Source organism: Gouania willdenowi, chromosome 17, assembly GCF_900634775.1.
Source record: "Gouania willdenowi chromosome 17, fGouWil2.1, whole genome shotgun sequence".
NCBI classification, from domain to species: Eukaryota; Metazoa; Chordata; class Actinopteri; order Blenniiformes; family Gobiesocidae; genus Gouania; species Gouania willdenowi.
The window spans coordinates 3,164,419-3,185,107 of NC_041060.1; the positions used below are offsets into that span (position 1 = coordinate 3,164,419).

A 20,689-nucleotide genomic window follows, 5' to 3' on the forward strand; every position below is an offset into this window, starting at 1 on the left:
TCACGGAACACTGGCTGTGTTGGAAATGGCATACGCCGTACTACGCACTACAAACTCAATGATGTCTACTACAGTATATACTATTGAGGTGGACTGGCACCAAAATTCAGCCCTGGTATTTTGTGTGCAGACCAGTCCACTACATTATCAACCGACACCATGTAGAAGCCGTTATCAAGTCAGTGATTCTCAACATGTGGCTCTTTATGTCTTCATAAACTTTTTAACCCCTTTTTGCAACTTCTTTTGACCCATTTTCAAAAAGTTCTGACACTTTTTTCAAACATTAGCTACCTTTTGCCAATAAATATAATTTTTTCCCTATTTTTTGCCCAGTTTTGCAAGTTCTTACTGACATCAAATTTTTGGGCACTTTTCATCCGAATTAGCTATTAATACCAATAAATTCCTTTTTCCCTTCACTTTGCCTCTTTTTGATCCAGATTTTTGTCCTTTTTCCACTATTGTTTGCCATATTCTGCCCATTAAATCTACCCTATGCCATTACATACCATTTGGTTCCTCTTTATTTGCCCATTTTTTTAACACTCGACTGCTTTGGGCCCAATTTTGCCACTTTTGTACCATTTTTGGCCACCTATACCATGTCTGCCTCCACCTCCAACGTAGCGGACCAGACTTTGGGTCGACGGCCCACCGGGACAATGCCCGGTATGCCAGATGGCCAGTCCACCCCTGACTATAAGTATGATTAGTACGATGAGCGTTCCCACTGAAGTATACTTCCAAGGTTCCCAAAAACCTGAATCACACTGAGGCTAAATATCTCTGTTGATTTTCCACCTTTGAAAGATCTGAAAACATTGGAAGCGAGAAAGTGACCAAGTAGAATATTAACATGTGCTCATTTGATCCATAAATCTCATGTAAACACATTCCATGCCAACATTTCAGATATTTTCAGACCCTCCATTGTGCTACTGACTAAACTTCTGGTTGACTTCAAAACAAAAGTGTTAAAAAACTAATGGAAGACAAGAAGAGATGTTTATATTTTGAAAAGGGGATGTTTGGTTTTTTTTAGCTCGAAGCCGGTCCCAGGACGATTGTTTTATTCCATTTACTACACAGTCTTTGACTATTGAAGTAATGGAGCAAAAGAGGACGTGAGAAAAACCAAGAAAAAAGAACTTTTATCAATATTCTGCTTCAAGGACGATGAAGGTGATGCTCCTGAACGTCCCAAAACTGTTTGAAAGAGTCACGGGTAAAATAACGTGAGCTGCTCCTGATATACGCACTCGCTTTAAACCACAAGAGAAACAGAGATGCACGATATTGGATTTGTGGCCGATGACCGAAAATGTTTTCCCCTCTCACACCTCATCATTTAGTATCTGTAGTGGCATTAACAATTATTCTGCAGATTCTTTATCAGGCTGGCAAATAAAAATGATTTAAAAACGGTAATCATCAATATCTAAGTAAAATATTTTAACTTGCAACATGATGTAAAACGTGTCATAATTATTCATGACAATTGTTTTTAAACCAAACAATGAAAATACTTTGAGCTTATTCAACTTAAAACAGTTAAAACCTACTTAAAGTTTGTATTTGAGTGTAAAAAACAATCCAAACATTCTGTATCATAGATATATATGAAGAAATAATCAAAGCGTTTGAAAATGGTAAATTCGGTGAATAATTCTACTTTGAAGTTGATTATCACAACTATGTTACTTTATCGCCTAATTATATATATTTTTTTTATTTTTACATTTTTTTATTTTTTCCCCCGCTTTATTCTCTTTTTTTTTAAAAAAAAAAAAAAAAAAAAAAAAAATATCATCACTAATACAAATGATGTTGACAAGAAATAACGTGACAAAATATGTGTAAAGAAAACAGCTTTTCACAGCGTGGTTTGTACATAAAACATTTACCAAAATTGAAAAAGTCACAATTTACCACTTTGTACAGAGGCTGCACTGAAAATAATAAAAATGATTTACATGGCTGAAGCTTCTGAAATTTAAGTTACACAAGAAAAAAAACAATAATGACCACATCTAGAATAATAATTATAATAAAAAAAAAACACATAAACGTAAGACAAATTTGACTTTTTCTATCAGAGCCGTTGCTTTGTCGACTGTTAGCACTTGATGAGAAGAGTCGTAAAGTCTCTAATCTCTTCTAAGGATGGAAAAAAATGCACAATATTTTAATATGTACGATACAGAAAAGTTTATCTATTAATGTTTACTGGTAAGGAAATGTAAAGATCTTATGATGTTGTGTGTTTGTCGTTCCTAAGTTAAAGAACATGTTTTTTCTTTTTATTCTTCCTGTGTTTTTTTTTTTTAAAACAACAGAGTGTGTGTGTGTGTGTGTGTGTGTGTGTGTGTGTGTGTGTGTGTGTGTGTGTGTGTGTGTGTGTGAAACTCTCCCTCTGTGTTCATAGTAAATGTATAAATAATATCAGAGTGGAGAGAGAGTGTCGTTTCATTCCTTCTCTAATGTAAACTTGAACTATTGTTGTTGTAAAATAATTGCAAATAATAAAAAAAAAGAACCAGAAACTTGCCTGAAGATCTAATTATGAACATGTGGTTAGTGCAGAGGGAGGAGCTTAACCACGTGGTTATATCTACAGTACTAGGGCTGGGACAACAGACAGAGGTCACGATATGACAGGGAAAATACATAAATAAATGATGCAGCTGTGAACAAAATAAAGCTTTTATTTTACTTTAACCTTTTCAAGCCAATTGTAACATAAATAACACCATTTTTCCTATTTCTTTAGTGCAAAAACAGCCACTGAAACTCAAATGAGTTTTGATTGGATTTATTGAGGATATTTTTCAGGATCTTCAAAATGTATGTAATTTTAGAATATTCTAATGTTTAAAAAATTAAGTTTTTTTTTTTACAATCATCAAAATTATTTCTTATATATTCTATTCAATGTTTTTATTGGATTTTATTGGTTATTTTTCTTTACATATTTTATTCAACTGTAGAATATGCTCATGTTTAAATGAAACTAGTTGTTAGTTTGCACCTTTTTTATTGGATTTTTTAGGTTAATCTAAATTATTTCTGATTTATTTTATTTAATTGTAGAACATTCTTATGTTTAAGTTCAACTTGTTATTTTGCACTTTTTATCATTTTTGTTTATTGAGGTTATCTTTCAGAATTTACCAAATTATTTCTTATTTTTTCTAAAATTAAATTAAATTGTAGAATATTCTTATTTTTAAGTTAAACCAGTTGTTAACCCTAATCTAAATCTAAATGTTCAATATCAAATCTAAATCTTAAATATGCTTTTACTTTAATACTTCCGGAGAATTTGCATATTAGCTAAATATTTAATTTCACCAGTGACATTTAGATTTAGATATAACAACTTGATATAACATTTACATTTAGATTTAACATTTAGATATATATTCAACAGTTAGATTTAAAGAGAAAAAAAATCACAAATATCAAAAATCATGCTGTAAATCTGGTCAAAAGAAACATTAAAAAAATAGTCACGTACATTTTTTATTTATTTTTTTTAAACATGGCTTGTTACTAAATGTTGCTGTTTATTTTTAGCATGCGCAACTTTACAATCAGCGCCCCATACATTAAACAATCGCTTTTATTCTGGAAAAATAAATCTACCAGTGTGTTGATTGAATATCAGTAAAGCAACACATTCATCACCATGAAACTGTAAAATATAACTTTAATGAGAATGCTGAGGTTGAGAGGATGAACAGAACTCTGCAATGATTGGCTGAATGTCATATTGAGCATGTTTCATTCGTATCAATGCATGAAGGCTCCTGACTGCTGCTCTATTTAGATTCTAGTTTACAATGTTGTCACACTGTTTGATATTTTTATTCACGTACCCCCCTATGACAATTTGTGTACCCCTGGGGGTACCCGTACCCCACCTTGGGAACCTAAAGTAATCTGATAAATGTGAAAAATAAAAATCTGCCCACAGACTCGAGGCCTCCGTCCCTGATGAATAACAGCCCATTATCCTGAAGAATGACGGCCTGGGGCTGTGATTATACTGCCATTATATCTTTAACAGCATGGTTTGACAACACGCACGCACGCACACGCACACACACGGGGCACAATTCTCTGTGTTATAACTGATCAGTGTGTGTAAATAAATACACAACACACATTTACTGCTGCAAAGTGTGTGTGTGTGTGTGTGTGTGTAGATCAGGGATAATGATCTGTGCAGATTAGTGCATGTTTAACACCTCACCTTAACCTTGTTGTGTTTTATCTCACGTGTGATAAAACACGTCCTCATCCAAGGGCATTGTTTTTTTTTTTTTACCTTTTCTCTCTTTTCTCATGTTCCTATGAATAGCGTAAAACACATGGACATCCAAGGACACAGTAAACGTGTTTAACAGTCAGCGTTCCTGTTTTCCAGAGGAAGAATCTGTGCAGGTACGAGAGGTGGGATATGCTCCCATGAGGCTTTGCAAGGACAACACACGCACACACACACACACACACACACAAACTCAGATTAATAGAACATAACTGAGATTAATAGAACATAACTCAGATTATTAGTTTAGTTTTTTTAATTCAAGTTAGTTATAACTTGATTAAAAATGCATATTTTTAAGTCATATTTTCTACCCGTAGTATGGCCCCAATATATGTGTCTTTATTATTCAATATACAAAAATATTGCTTCAATTAAATACATTAAAAAAAAAAAAATAATAAAAAAAAATAATAACTTAAAAAATAACAAACATTTTCAACTAAAGAAAAAGTTTAAATTCTTTTTTTCTTGATTGAAAACGTTTTGTTTTTTTTAATTTATTATTATTATTAAAGTGAGTTATTTGATTGAATTTCTTTTTCTTTTTTTTTTGATTGACGTCATCTTTTTGTATTTGGGCCACATTTGTGTCATTATCCTGCAAAAAATTATCACTTTATTCATATAAAAGTAGTATTAGTTAATTGTTTATTGAATTTTATTAATTAATTAAAAATAATATCATTTCATTTGTTCATTTTATTTTGGTAAACGAGTCATTCGCCTTATTTCTCTCTTGCTGTTACATTTATAAAACTGTAAAATACATGGTGTTTCTTTGTGGATTCCTTTTCTATCCTTATTTGGAATTTTTCATACAAAAAAACATGACAGTAATTACCAATGATGAGAACATCAGAACATGAAGATCTTAAATGAAAAACTAAAACATTAGACATTTAACAATACAGTTTGTTTTTGTTTTTTTTAGCTGTATTTGTTCCACACACACACACACACGCACACACACACACACACACACAGCTTTTCTCCCTCCTCTCCATGGTTCTTTTAAAGGGTTTTAAAGAATGAAAAGTGTCAGCGTTGGAAACCTTGCTCCATTGACTATAGGTGACAGGCTGTGCCAGATACCGTATATATATGATCCTAATCCTGTTTCAGCAGCATTCTTTTAGCCCAGTGCAACCACTGCGGTTTGTGCTGCTGCAGATTCTCTGAGCTGTCAGACCATGGGGGGAAATCCCTCAAATACCACACGGCACAGATACACATCAAAGGACGCCTAGAAACCACCAGCACCACCTCAAACACACACACACACACACACACACACACACACACACACACACAAAATAAATACTATTAACTGCTATTAACTGTGTTCCAGAAAGGTTCACATTTCTTATGCTTTTGAGCTTTATTAAAAATGTTTTTCTGTTTTCATGTAAACTTTGTATGTTTTTGGAATTATTGTGTTTGTTAGTTGACACTTTGTATATTAATGTGTGTTCCAATAGTCATTTTGTATCTTTTTCTTTAATTTTAGACCCAGTTTTGTTGTCGTTTTGTATATTTTTCTATTATTTTGTGTATTTTTGTGGTTATTTGCACTAAAATTGTATGTTTTTATAGTATTTTGGTTATTGTTGTTAAGTGGCGTGTTTTCTTTAGTCAGTATACATGTTCCTCCAGTTTTTGGAACTCGTTTTGCATATTTTTCTGGAATGTTGCAGGTTTTTTGGTGTAATTAGTTTTTTTTTTTTTTCTGCTGTATATTTTCCTGCTATTTTAGATGGTTTTGTTGTCGTTTTGTATAATTTTCTAAATTTGGTTTATTTGGCGTATGTGTCCTTTAATTTTGTGTTTTTGGGGTCATTTGCAGTATTTTTCTGTAATTTTTTGTAATATTTTTTTGTGCATTTCGGTTGTTGTTATTTTGTGTGTTTTTATAGTCATTTTGTATATTTTTCTATTATTTTTGGTACTTGTTTTGGTAATTTCTTATGTTTCTTAGTCATTTGTGTATTTTCTTTGCCGTTTTGTATATTTTCCTGATTTTTTTGTAGACCTTTTGTGTATTTTTGTTATCCTTCTGAGTTTCCCTGTAATTTAGTACGTTTTTTTTTTTTTTGAGTCATTTGTGTATTTTTGTTGCCTTTTTGTATTTTCTTCTAATATTTGTGTATTTGTTTGTCACCTTTTGAGTTTTTTTTTAGTCTTTTGCAGTATTTTTTCTGTCATTTTGTAAGTTTTTGTAGTATTTGGGTTATTATTCCATACATACAATACCACACAGCACAGATACACATCAAAGGACGCCTAGAAACCACCAGCACCACCTCAAACACACACACACAGACACAAAATAAATACAACTGCTTTTAACTGTGTCCCTGAAATGTAGAATAAGTGAATAAAGTGATATGAGGAGGAGAACAACAGGTGGCTGAACTGTGCGTGCAGGACCACCCTCCTTTAGTTCCACTTCATCTTCTATTTTCTGTCTTAAACACCCCGACTGACATCTCACCCCTCCCTGGGTAATCTCCTTAAGAGAAGAAACCCCCCCCCCCCCCCCCCACCAATCTCTCTCTCTGTTTAATCTGGCTGCAACCTCAACCTCCTGCAACGCCTGTTTTTACTAAACTCAACTTCAACAAGCGACCTGTGTGTGTGTGTGTGTGTGTGTGTGTGTGTGTGTGTGTGTGTGTTTTCCTCCAATAAACATTCAGATTAAAAGATTCTAAAGTGGTGATGCTGAAGTAAAGCAGGGAAACAAACTAAAAAAAGTGGATTCATTTTTTAAGAGTCTTTTTGTGTTCTTTTGTTTTAATACTTTTGCAGTCGTTTTGTTTTCCTGTATGTTTTTGTAGAATTGTTTGTGTATTTGTTTATCATTTTGTATATTATTGTGTTGTTTTCTAGTCATTTTGTATATTCTCCTTTCATTGATGTGCTTTTTTGTTATTTTGATAGTTGTTTCCTTTTAATTTTCTAGGTTTTTTAGAGTAATTTGTGTATTTCCGCTTTGTATATTATTCTAATATTGTTGCTGGTGTTTTGTGTATTTTTGTCATTTTGAGTTTTATCATTTATAGGGTATTTTTCTGTAATTTTGTAAGTTTTGTATTATTTTGTATGTGTTATTGTGTGTTTTTGTATATTTTTCATTCATTTCATTTATTTTGTTATATTTTTCTGTTATTTTTGGTACTTGTTTTGGGTATTTTTCTGTAATTTTGTAATTGAGTCATTTGCATGTTTTTGTTGGTGTTTGGTTATATTTTTCTGAAATTTTTCCCAGAATTCTTTGTATTTTTAAACTTTTGCGTTTTCCAGTCATTTTTAATGTTTTTGGCAGTATTATTATTTTTTTTTTTAATAATTTGTGTGTTTCGGTTATTGTTCTTGTTATTTTGTGTTTTTATAGTCATTTTATATATTTTTCTCATATTTTTGTTTGTTTTTGGGACTCGTTTTGGATATTCTGGAGTTTTGTCTGTTTTGTGGAGTCATTCGTGTAGTTTTTTGCCGTTTTGTATATTTTTTTTGATATTTTTTTGCAGGCATTTTGTGTATTTTTTGTCCTTTTGACTTTTTCTTTAAGTCTCGATTTTGTGTATTTTCATGCAACTTTGTAAGTTTTTGGAGTCATTTTTGTGTAATACAGTTATCATTTTGTAAATTATTGTGTTAATTTATGTGTTTTAGTAGTCATGTTGTATGTGTTTCTTTCATTTCAGGTTGTTTTATTGTCCTTTTGTATAACTTTATGTTGTTTTTACTTTAATTTGGTGTTTTTTGGGGTCATTTGCACCATTTTTTCTGTAATTTCTAAAGTTTTTGTAGTATTTTCTGTGTATTTCAGTAATTGTTCTTGTTATTTTGTGTGTTTTTATAGTCATTTGTAAAATTTTCTCTTAATTTTTGTACTTGTTTTGGGTATTTTTCTGTAATTTTGTCGTTTTTTAAAAAATATTTTCATGATAATATTTGCAGGAGTTGTGTATTTTGTTTTTCTTTTGTGTTTTTCTGAGATACTTTGTGTATAATTATGTACGTTTTATGTTTTTTCGACTCATTTTGTGTATTTTTATGTCATTTTGGGGTATTATTGGCCCCTGGTACGCCAGTTGCCCATGTCTGCTTTTATTCAAACAAGCATTTAACACAAAAATAAACCAATAAGTCTGAAACCATGAAGTATTTACATTTGTAACCAGTAACTGCTGCATCCATTTTTTTATTATTTATTATTATTTTTGCGATTGTTTTGTGTATTTTTCTGTCATTTTGTACATTTATTTTGGGCGACGCAAAAAATTAGATCAAGGGCCGCATGTGGCCCCAGGGCCACCAGTTGTCTATGTCTGCATTGCACCGTACAGTGCGTACACACATTACATTACATTACACCTAGTGTTTCTGAGGCTTCTTTACGTTCACCTTGAACCACTGAAGTCATTAAAATGACAAACAGCTCTACGTGTTCAGCTTTAATCTACGGCGTCCAACACTAATCATCTTAATTCATCACGTTTGCTGCGTTTCTTAACAAAATACAACATTTACATTGTATTCTAAAACAAAACGTGCGTAGTTAAATCCATATCCTACACACGGTCGACCCCAAACGCACGCCAGCGCCTCATTGGCTGAAGGAACAGCGGCGCCGTCTCCTCCTGAGTGTGAAAACATGTAAATTTATGGAGTCGTCCACAGGAAACACATATTTACTATATACGTTTAGGTAATCACAAGATATGCGAGGAGGCATTCAGGGCCCCCGGGGACAAAAAAAAAAAAAAGAGTTTTTATGTGTCATTAATTCCCTCTGCATTCGTCGGTACATCCCCCCTTTTTCCCCCGCAGTAATACAGTAATCACTCACAATCGCACCCAAAATGATCTGCACTCATCTGTGGAATAAAAAATAATAATAATATAGGAAATAATAAAAAGCAGAGGGGCCACAGCGTCCCATTTTCAGTGTTCTGCTGCCTTTAATGTTCATCTGGGCTGATGTCCGACCCTGTGCAGGGATGGGAGTCAGCTTAATGATGTGGATGTGACACACACACACGCACACACACATACACCTTTTTCACGCTACATTGGCTGGGGCCGGGCCAACATAAAGGGTCATGGGCTCCGTGATGGGGAAAGAACGAGGCTCCTCTACATTAGGTGAACAAGGCCGATCCAGCTGCAGTAATGAACAGAATAGATGGTCAAATACCACGTTATTGTTATTATTATGACACCTGCATATGTTGGTCATTATGTCGCTTCCACACATATCGCATTATTAGGCAAAGCTATCAAACCTGATGAATAACAAGACGAGGCCAGAGTTAAGGAGAACAGGCATTGCTAATGGAAAATAAAACTCCAGCAGAAAAAGCTCCTCACACACAGGTTTGCTGCCCTCTAGTGGCCACACAAGTGGTAGTGCTCAGGGTTGGGGTCAATTATAATCGTAATTGTTAATTAATTACAATAATGAGGTAATTGCTGTTCTTAATTGTAACCACATTGTAATTGAGTTTAGATAATTGACTTTGCAATTGTCATGAAAATTCTCTAAAAGTTGTCAATTATAATTTAACGTAAAACAGGGGAACCATGTTACAGTTCTATATGTACAGTTCTACACATATATAGTTAATAATTATTAAAATATGTTTCATATTAAGCTTTCCCATATTTTAACATTAAAAAAAAAGATTTAAATCTGGGGATATACTGACACAAAAGAGGCTCTGACACACACACCATAAATATTAATTCTTATATTTTCATTGATTAGAAAGCCTAACAAGGAAATTAATAGATATGAAATAAATTACATGATAAATATTTGTGTTTAGTGTATTTTACAGCTGATTTAGGGCCTGTTATCATCAGAGATGCTAACAGAAAGCTAACACAACAGGAAGGTTCACTTTTATTAAGTCATTTATTTCAGGCCCAGTAATTGTGATTAATTGTAATTGAACTTTAGTAATTGAGAACGTAATTGTAATTGACTTTCTGAGGATAAAAATATTTGTAATTCATTTGTAATTGGAAAAAATGCTGGTCACGGTAATCTAATTGAATTGTAGTTGAACATGGGTAATTGAAAATGTAATCGTAACTGAAAAAGTCAATTGACCCCAACCCTGCGAGTGTTTCTCAAATGGGGGTACGTGTGCCCCTAGGGGCACGCGATGGCACTACAGGGAGTGTAAAATTAACAAATAAAGTGTCAGTCTTGATATCACTGGAAATTATTTTTTTTTTAAAAAAATACAGAAATAAATCAATTCCGGAGCCACTACATCTGTGATTTTCAACCTTGGGGTCGGGACCCCATGTGGTGCTACCTGAAGTTTAAATGGGGTCGCTTGAAATTTCTGAAAAAATTAAAATAGATTTTTGAAATGTTTTAATTATTATTGATTTCAACCCATTTCCATTTGTTCTAAGAACCCCAACAACATAATATTTGAGGTTTTTTTTCCCAAACTTCCTGTTTTCACGACGCTTCTAAAAACAGGCTGTTTTGAGGCCATGAGTGGGCGTGTCTATAGACGCAGACTTCACGCCACAGCTGATCACAAGAGATTTGTGTTTTGCTATCCACACATTTGTTATTGTTTTCAGCCAAAAAATACACATTACAGTAAAACACGTGGATATGGAGTATTTTAGTTATTGTTCTTGTTATTTTTGTAGTCATTTTGTATATTTTTCTGTTATTTTGGTCATCGTTCTTGGTGTTTACCTCTAATTTTGTATGTTTTTAGAGTAATTTGTGAATTTTCGTTGCCGTTTTGTATATTTTTCCAATATTTGTTAACACGTTTGTGTATTTTCCTAATTTTTTGTATTTTTCCTGTAGTTATGTATGTTTTTGGAGTCTTTTGGGGTATTTTACTGTCAGTTTTTATAGTTTTTCAGTTAGTTCTGATATTGTTCTTGTTATTTTTTATGCTTTTGTAGTCATTTTGTATATTTTTCTGTTATTTTTGTTGAACGTATTAAGTCGTGATGTTAACTGCTCCTGGTCAAACTCTCTACATTTTAATCCAAGTAGTTCAAGTTGTTGTAAAGTATAAGAGTAACTTCCCTCTAAACCAGTGTTTTTATAACTATTTTTGAGACAAGGTACATCTTTTCATCGATAAAAAATATCCCAATGCACACCATTAACTGAAAATGTTAAAACAAATCTAACTTTTTTGTAGCGTATATTAACAATATACAGTCGTTCTTATCAAAGTGTCTTGAATAGGAATCAAATAAACACACAAAAAAAGCTTTTATGATTTCATATTTCTATTTTGCATGCTTGCTACATGTCGATAAAAGCAAGTTTAAAAAACAAAACATTAAATATGATTAGAACTACAATTGAACTTTATGGTGTCTAATATTGTTTTATTTTATACAATAAACATGAACGATGATGTTTATTATCGTTCTGTAATGAGCTTTTATTGGATGTATTACAATCTTGGTGTGCATATTTTCTAGATGCAGAAGTATAGTTGACTATCTGAGCTGCTGATCTGTAATATTTTAGTAGCTTTAACAAATCTAATCTAGAATTATTTAAATGTCATTAGTGACAATTCATAAATAGGAAGGACCTTTGTTTCAAATACAGTCTTTATTTTTAATTCTTAAAATGTCAAACCCAGTGTGGTGACTGAAATTACACAAAAAAAGAAACTTTAACCACTTTTTTTTTTTAAATTTTATTTAAATTTCCACTCCGTTTGTTCCTGTTGCTGTGGCTACAGATGTATCTCTGCCTTTAACCCACTAACATTCCATCATAAGGCTATAAAACGAACCTGATCATTGATCAGATGGATGTTAACCTGTACTGGGAGTTGAGTCTCTTCTTCCCAGAAGCAGATCCAGGTCTAAACCAGTCTCTTTAACTTACACATGTAAATGGGTCCAAAGTTTGCAGCTAAATGTGGGATCACCATCTCACCCAGAGGAAGGTCAGGGTCAAAGTGGAAGATGTTTTCAAAGCGTTTTCTGAGGGGACGCAGATCAACCACCTGCATGAGGATATGATGAAGTAATCAATGTGTGAGCGTTGTTTAAAGATGTTTTATAAGAAGAACAGTTGTTTTGTTTTAGCTTCATTTGGGTGTTTTTCATTGAAAGAGTAAAGTGTGGCTGTCGTTGTGTGTGAAAACTAACGGAATATAGATTAGACCAGAATGAAACGCACAAAATGACTCAAAATACGCATTAAATGACAAAAAATAATCTATCATATGACTCCAAAAAGCACAAAATGGCAACAAAAAACACACAACAAATGTACAAAACAAAAAAAAAACACAATGAGTAAAATGACAACAAAAAGCACAATATGAAGAAAAATCTACAAGATGACTCCAAAACCAAACAGTCACAACAAAAAAACAACAAACGCACAAAAACAAGAGGAAAAAACACAAAATTAAACCAAAAATACACAAAATGACAACAAAACATACAAAAACTGACAACAAATATCTATGAGATTACTCCAAAACCATAGTTACAACAAAACGACAATAAAATGTACACCAAAAAACACACAAAATGAAAACGAATACACAAAACGACCAGAAAAATACTAAATTATTCCAAAAACACCAAAAAAATGCTCAAAAATAATGGAAAAACATAAGAAATTATTACAAAATTACAAAAAAAACACAAATGAAACAAAAACACACAAAAATACAAGAAAAACTAAAAATTACAAGAAATGCACATAAATAACAGAAATAAACACAACAAAAAACTAAATGTAAAGAATCAAAAAATTGATTCACCAAAAAACTAATTTATGTCAACTTAGCTTTATTGTTATTTATTTAGCTGTATTGTATGTTTATATTTATTACCTAGACATTGCACATTTATATAAATACATTGTTGTCTTCATATTTCTACTTTAAATCTTTTGTTTTTATAACATTCAGTGTGAACAGCAAAGTAGTGTTTTTTTTATATTAGATTAATCAAATGTAATAAAATCTAGTCCTATCTACTGTGTGATATGTCTATAACAGACTGTGTGTCACTGACCTGTAGTTGGATTCCGTGCTCTTGAGCAATGTGAACAGCCTGTTCCACCACACACTGGTTCTGGCTCTGGGACAAACTACAGGTGGAATAGACGATCTCTCCTCCAGGAACGGCTGCTTCTATTCCCGCTCTGAAGGATCAAAGGATCAAAGGAAATGAGAGGCCGTCCCACCATAGCTGTGACTGGTTTAGGTTGGATTATTGGACGTTAGCTTACAGCAGCAGCTCCACCTGCAGCTTTGGGAGTCCTCGTCTCTCTCCAACTCGACTCTTACTGAATATGTTGTTGTCGTCTTCCTCCAGAGAATGTCTGTCTGTGGTGCACGGGACGTCCACCAGAACCTGAGCTCAGAGAAACACAACAGATTATAGCTGCTGCACAGCAATAGTAGGGGCCAGGCAAACTTAGACAAAACAAGACAGTAGCTGTTAGCGTTTAAAGGCATATTTTAATACTGCATCTAGACAGCATGGAGATGTTGGCAACATATTTATTTTTTATTTAACAATGATTTATTGGCTCCACAGGTGAAAAACTCTCATTTAAAAATCACATTTTTGCATTGACTAATTGTTTACATTAGAGCAAAATTCAAAATTCAGTTTTTCAAAGATAAAATTCTGAAATTTAGCAAACATCATCTACAATTACTCTAAGGTATTAAGCAAAAAAAATGTCAAGTATGTGTTTACAGTCAAACATTTTAATAAACTGTAGGCTACATTTTTGAAGAAGAAGAAGACAAACAAAAGGACAGAAGAAGAAGAAGTTCTTGAACATTTTTTTTTAATTCACAACCACATGTGCTACCGATGTACAGCTTTCAGAAGAAGAAGAAGAACTCACTCTGTCAAAAGTGTTGTTTTCTATTTCTCCCCAGTTTGTTCCATCAAACGACGTCACACGTAGTTTCTCCTTAGACAGGAGCTCTGTGGGGACGTAGCTGTGCAGGACTTTCTTCAGTCTTAGTGTCCGAGACACTGAGCTGTCATTGAGACACAGGAACCCTTTGGAACCAACACCAGGTGGTCAACAATAAACAACAACAATGTGGTGGTGGTCTCACTGTACTCTACTGTACTCACTGACACACTGGGTCTGAAGCAGAGCCAGACTCTTTCCTCCTGGAGCAGCACAGAGGTCCAGCACCATGTGACCTTCCTGAACGTTGAGAGCCAGACACGGGAGCAGAGAGGCTGCATCCATCAGGTAGTACCCCAGCAGACCACATGTGTCTGGGCTGTTTACAGAGGACAGAGAGGGTGGGTCTACATCCTCACTACTGTTATATGTTTTTTTCTGTCTGTGTTAACTCCTCCTACACCGTTTGTCCGATTTTGACAATTAAGCTATTAAAAAATTCAGAAAGTTCCTGGGATTTATTGTTTTCCCTTTTATAATTTTTAACTTATTAAATGTTTTCTTTCCCATTCATTTATAATGGAAATCTCCGCTTTTTAAACTTTCAAGCCCTTCATCTCCAGCCATTATTCAAATCATTTTGACCATTTAACATGTTCAGCTACTACATTCAACACATTTGAACTTTTTCAACCTATTTCAATTTTTGTCACAAGTTTTTCCACCCATTTCAAACTTATTGCTAATGTTCAGCTAGCGCTAGGTTAACCCTATTGCTAGGCGAATGCTAATGCTAGACTAATGCTAATGCCATTGCTAGGTTAATGCTAACACTAGAATGTTATGCTAATGATATATTAATGACGTTAATATTTTGCTAATGCAAGCTAATGCTAATGTTAACACTAGCACGAAGCTAATGCTAGCTAGCTAACTTGCATTTTCTTTAGGAAATACAAATATTCTAGTTGTTATTGTAATTGACAATTCATTACAATCATAATTGAATTGTAATCCAGTTTAGATTATTTACTTTTTAACTGTAATTTGCATGGAAATTCTACAAAAACTGTAAATTACAATTTGATTAAATGTAAATGCTGTGGAACCATATTACAGTTCAATGTCTTACACATACATACGTAATTATTAAAATGTATTTCATATCAAGTTTACCTGTCAGTTCTCTTGAGGATTATTTTACCATTTAATTTTATTTATTTATTTTTAAATCCAGGGGTATACCGACAAAGAAAATAGGCTCCGACGCCCACATCAAAAATATTAATACCAATATTTTCATTTATAACGAAGCCTAACAAGGAAACCAATATATGAAAAACCAAATTAGATGATACAAAATATTTTTAGTGTATTTTACAGCTGATTTAAGACATGCTAGCAGAAAGCTAAGTTAAGTTTTATAGGGTTATTTATTAAGAGTCAGTATTTCTGATTGTAATTTACTTTTAGGGGGGAAATAATAATTGTAATTGGACAATGAACATGGACAATTGAAGACAATCGTAATCGAAAAATGTAATTGACCCCAACCCTGATTAGCACAGTGTGGCTAATAGAAAACACCAGAGTCTGACGCCTTTTCTCACCGTGCAGGTCTGAACCGTGTCACGTCTCCTCTGGGAAACACCAAACAGCTGATATTAGTGCTGAGCTGAAAGGGAAGTGATGGTTGATCGTCAGCTTTGGACTGAGAAACATCAGCGTGCTCCTCCTCTGAGGTCGTCTCTGGACACAAACGACACAAATCACCTGTAAACTCTTGTGGTTGGTCTTTTTACCTGATGATGTCACAATGTTACATAGACGCTTGTTGAAATGCCCTGAACAGAAGTGTTTGGATGGGCTGAGAAATCTACAACAGAATTGGTTAAAACAATAATTCATGTTTTCTCTGTCACTGGTATTTTTGGATGCTCTAAAAAGCCGGATTCAGTCCCCAGGCCTTGAGTTAGATTTATGGTCTATAGGACTCTACATCCCACAATGCAATGCACTAAACTTTTCCAACAATGTCAATAAGAGAATATTTACAGTGGAAATCAAAAGATCTTGGATTTATTGATCTATGAGGCCTATTTTGTCTTCATCTGATATTTTTTTCTAAGTGTCTATTGATACGGAAAAGTGCCAGGATGGCCAAGTGGTCTAAGCACCCGACTATAGAATTCTTCCTTCCGCTGCCGTGGGTTCGAATCCCGCATTTTTTCATATATATATATTCATTTTATCATATTTAAAACGGCTAATTCCACCATTAAGAATACATATACAAAAATTATATTTTAGGGTATTTCCTTGTTCAGGGTTACGATTAGGAATAGGGCTAAACTAAAAAGGTTAGCGGGTTAGCAAAAAATAATATGAGCTAAAATAAAACTGACGGAACTTAAAGTCACGTGGTGCATCTATCACGTCACCTAAACTGGCCAATGAGGGGGCGCTCCGTACCGATAGAGGGGGATTCAATTGATAACCACGGCCTATTTTTTTTCATATCTTCAGCAGCTTCAAGGTCAAATTAATAAAATGATCATATCCAGCATTATTAAAACACAGTGTTGTATATTTGTCAAACATCGACTTGAATACTCTTTGTTGTTGTTTAATAAAGCACTCCCACCCTCGTCTTCCCTGCTGATGAAGTCGATGCATCCTTGTTCTCGCAGGTCTTTGAGGACAGAAGGATCAGAGAAGTTATTGAGCAGCGCTCCGTACTTCTTCTCCGTCAGCAGAGCCACTCGCACCGACGGCCACAGACGTCCCAACTGGGCACTGAGAGTTTTATCAAAGTGCTGCAGAGCCAGCTGTGTGGGTGGGTGTTTGGGATGTGATGCAGCCTAAAGACATTAACAGAAATCACATGTTATCATTACATTTTTATTTTATTAAAGTTTCCACCAGTGAGAGTTTGCACATAGGTCATTAAACAAAACAAACAAAAAAACATTCTTACTGATAAAATGTTCTCATATTTATCTTTTTTTTCCCACGTTTATAGTTTCTTTGCAGCTTTTAAATACCAACGTTCAAATTTAGGAAAGAAAGTAGATGATAGATATTTGTTTTTTTGTGTATTTTACAGTTGATTTAGGACCAGTTATCATAAGAGATGCTAACAGAAAGCTAACACAAGAGGAAGGTTAACTTTTATTAGGTTATTTATTTCAGTAGATGTGATTAATTGAAGCTGGACTTCAGAGTAATTGAGGAAGTAGTTGTAATTGAGTTTCTGATGATAAAAACAATTGTAATTTAATTGTAATTGGAAAAAATGCTAGTCACTGTAATTATAATTGAAAACAGAATTGTAACTGAAAATTTTGAATTGACCCCAACCCTGCACAGTAGGAATGTAACGATTAATCGTAAGGCAGTAAAAAAATCGATTCATATCGATATTCTGAAAATTGAATCGCAGTACTTATTTTCAACAGCAGAGGGTGCTATCTATTTATCCTTCTCTTGTCCAGAAGCGGAGGCGGCAAGCGGAATCGTCTTCGACTCTTTAACATGTTCATAAATGATTCCTTACCCCTTTAGCGCCGAAAGAATATCTGTAATATTACGTGAATATCTGTAAAAGTCCCATTTTTTCTATTAGCGCTGTCTGCTAGCGCATAGCATCTCTTCTTCACTGTTAGAATATCTGCATGCCAACTGACCACGGGGTTACTAGCGCCCTCTGCTGGTCCAAACAAATATTTGATGTAAATATAGTACAATGACTGTGTTTTTTTTTCATTCAGGATTTATTTTTGGTTAAATTGCATTGTTTTGAATAGTTTATCAAGGGATTATTTTGAAAAGGAAAAATAAAAGGAAAATAGTACAGTATTTTCTATTTTTTTCCTGAAAAAAACAAAAGAATATTTTTCAGTCATCATTTATCTACAGTCCCATTTTGTAAAATAAATCGTGAGAGAATCGTATCGTGAATCGTATCGGGAGTTGAGTGAGCCGTTACATCACTACTACACAATATTATTACAGTTTAAGTAATGTTTCGCACCGTTTCACAAGGCCCCATCTACTAGCTTGTAAATAATAAAGTGTGTTATTTATAAAACAGCACGTACCCATTTCGCTTTGACTCTGTACCGTCTTGGTGTTAAAGTTGTCGCAGTGAGTTTCCTGAGCAGCAGCCGACAGCTTTCCACTGCCATGACACCGTGTGTTCCTCCTAATGTCCTCCGACTTCACCCACAACACACCACAGTTAACAGTTCCGCTCTAACAGCCAGTGGGAGGGTGATGTTTAGTATTCTGAACGCTGATTGGCCACACTGGACGTCAGCTGTCAATTTGAACCAATAGAAAGCGACATCCGGTTAATACCTTCTGGTAGCTTCCTGCGTGTGACCGACCTCCCGTCCTCACCTCACCTCGGTGAACATATCGCTGTTTCCCTCCGTGTTTTGGATACATTTTACAGTCTTCAACATGGTTTTCCAGCAGAAAATGCTCACACACGAAGACCCCGACGATGAGGTAGTTAAATATAGCGATATTTAGATAACTTTTTTTCAATGTGTGTGGTTATGAAACTGAGCCGCAGCGGTAAAGGTTGAAATAAACCAGTGTAAAGTTCACTCTTTTAAACTGTTTGAACTCTGTTTTACTGTGAGCAATCAGTGATTAAACATTATTAGCTTAAAAAGAAAATAGTACAAGAAAAGAAAAGGCGTTGAGGCACCCACAGATATTAATTATTTTTTAAAGAATTAGATTTGTTTGATTTATTGAGCCGTTTTGACCTTAACATGTAACCTGTCGTTATCAACAGTGTCAACCACAGTCCTAGAGAGCAACTGTCCTGCTTGTTTTCGTAAACACTTTCATTTATTAACTAACTCTACCAAGGGCCACATTATCAACATTGATGTCAGCATTTAAGATAATGTTGGTGGGTTTTTTTTTTTTTTTGTCTTTTTGTGTGGTTTTGTTGTGTGAGTTTTTTAAGTCCTTTGTGTTGAGTCATGTGTTTTTGTTATCATTTTGTAATTTTTTTTGTCATTGTATTACAATTTTTGTTGTGCGTGTTTGGAGTCACATGCAGCCCTTGGTCTAATTTTTTTAACTTATGTTTTTTGTGTCTCGCAACATATATAACAAATTAACAAAGATACACAATTATTCCAATAACAGGACAATCTAAATTAAAAAAAATGATAATCGAAATACTCAAACATTAAAATGCACAAAATGATAACAAAAATACACAAAACTAAAGAAATATAAGAAAAATATACAAAACAAGAAAAAAAAAAGACAGACAAAAGACTCCAAAAACACAGAGGAATAATACAAATATGATCATCAAAATACACAAGCTTAACAAAAACATGCAAAACAATTGAAAAAAAATAAATAAATAAAATGAGAGAAAAACAAAATAAATGCAGACAAACTTGTAAAAGAAGTCAACGTTTGTGTTACTGTCTTTGACCAGGAGGAAGAGGCTCCTGCTGAGGAAGAGGAGGAAGAAGAGGAGGAAGAGGAAGAAGAAGAAGATTTGGTGGTATGTGTATTTAATGTATTTAATAATGACTGGCATCTACCATGTTTCTATGAATTAAATAATAATGATATTTCATGCGTTTCAGGACCCTTTAGACACAATACGAGCCAAGTGTGAGCAGACGGAGCACTGTGTGCACCTAAAAGAGCGCCTGGAGCTGTGTGAAGCTCGCGTCACGTCCAGATCACACACTGAGGAAGAGTGCACAGAAGAACTCTTTGATTTCCTGCACGCACGAGACCATTGTGTACGTTTACTATCAACGCTTAGAGCCAAGCCTGTGTTTTTTTCCTCTAAACGTGCTGACTGTGTTCTTTTTTCATTCCTGCAGGTCTCACACAAGTTGTTCCACAATGTGAAATGATGTGTGAACTCAGATCCTGCTGGATGTAAAGTCTATTTAACTGATCCGACATACCCATCAGTCTACGTCTGTTCAAATGTAAACAATGTCCTTCACTGCTATCGATGGTGCAGAAGAATCCAGGGAAACAACGACCACACAGATGCAATAATGGAACGGTTTCCTCACCTTAAATGGATTCATTGTCAAAAATAAAGAGTTTCGTTTGGTTTTCATCATCAGTATGTGTCACTTCCTATAGTTCACACTCATTATGACATGTTAAATAATAATTAGGGCTGGGCAATATGGACCAAAACTCATATCTCAATATTTTTTCTCAAAACAGCGATATACGATATAAATCACAATAATTACAATGAAGTTTTACCAAAAAGACAATTCACCCCAAATGACAGAAAAGGGACAACAACAAAAAAACACTCAGAAAACCACAAACGAGAACAGAAATGACGGCAACAAATGCACAAAAGGATGAAAAAATTCACAAAATGACAAATACACAAAGGGACAAGTAAAACCTACACATTCACAAAA

At 34.0% G+C, this 20,689-nt stretch overlaps 2 protein-coding genes across 2 annotated transcripts; one reads left to right on the plus strand and one right to left on the minus strand.

The window, feature by feature from the left end:
• Positions 1-12,023: 12,023 nt before the first annotated feature.
• nsun4 (NOP2/Sun RNA methyltransferase 4) lies at positions 12,024-18,500 on the minus strand. Its single transcript, XM_028472652.1, has 8 exons — positions 18,347-18,500; positions 16,891-17,107; positions 15,857-15,995; positions 14,471-14,625; positions 14,232-14,392; positions 13,602-13,726; positions 13,385-13,514; positions 12,024-12,357 (listed from the first exon to the last, which is right to left on the minus strand). Exons 1-8 carry the CDS (start codon positions 18,431-18,433, stop codon positions 12,214-12,216), a joined length of 1,158 nt encoding a protein of 385 aa, XP_028328453.1. The 5' UTR covers positions 18,434-18,500; the 3' UTR covers positions 12,024-12,213.
• A 97-nt stretch (positions 18,501-18,597) lies between these two features.
• LOC114479137 (cytochrome b-c1 complex subunit 6, mitochondrial-like) lies at positions 18,598-20,373 on the plus strand. Its single transcript, XM_028472653.1, has 4 exons — positions 18,598-18,758; positions 19,720-19,788; positions 19,874-20,035; positions 20,120-20,373. The coding sequence occupies exons 1-4, from the start codon at positions 18,711-18,713 to the stop codon at positions 20,150-20,152; spliced, it is 312 nt and encodes a 103-aa protein (XP_028328454.1). The 5' UTR covers positions 18,598-18,710; the 3' UTR covers positions 20,153-20,373.
• Positions 20,374-20,689: the final 316 nt, after the last annotated feature.

Coding starts and splice junctions, on each gene's coding strand:
- LOC114479137 (XM_028472653.1), top strand. CDS start 18,711: ATGGTTTTCCAGCAGAAAATGCTCACACACGAAGACCCCGACGATGAG. Junction 18,759..19,719: donor ACGAAGACCCCGACGATGAG/GTAGTTAAATAT, acceptor GTCTTTGACCAG/GAGGAAGAGGCTCCTGCTGA. Junction 20,036..20,119: donor TGCACGCACGAGACCATTGT/GTACGTTTACTA, acceptor TCATTCCTGCAG/GTCTCACACAAGTTGTTCCA.
- nsun4 (XM_028472652.1), bottom strand. CDS start 18,433: ATGGCAGTGGAAAGCTGTCGGCTGCTGCTCAGGAAACTCACTGCGACA. Junction 17,108..18,346: donor ACAGAGTCAAAGCGAAATGG/GTACGTGCTGTT, acceptor TAATGTCTTTAG/GCTGCATCACATCCCAAACA. Junction 13,727..14,231: donor AAAACAACACTTTTGACAGA/GTGAGTTCTTCT, acceptor CTCTGAGCTCAG/GTTCTGGTGGACGTCCCGTG.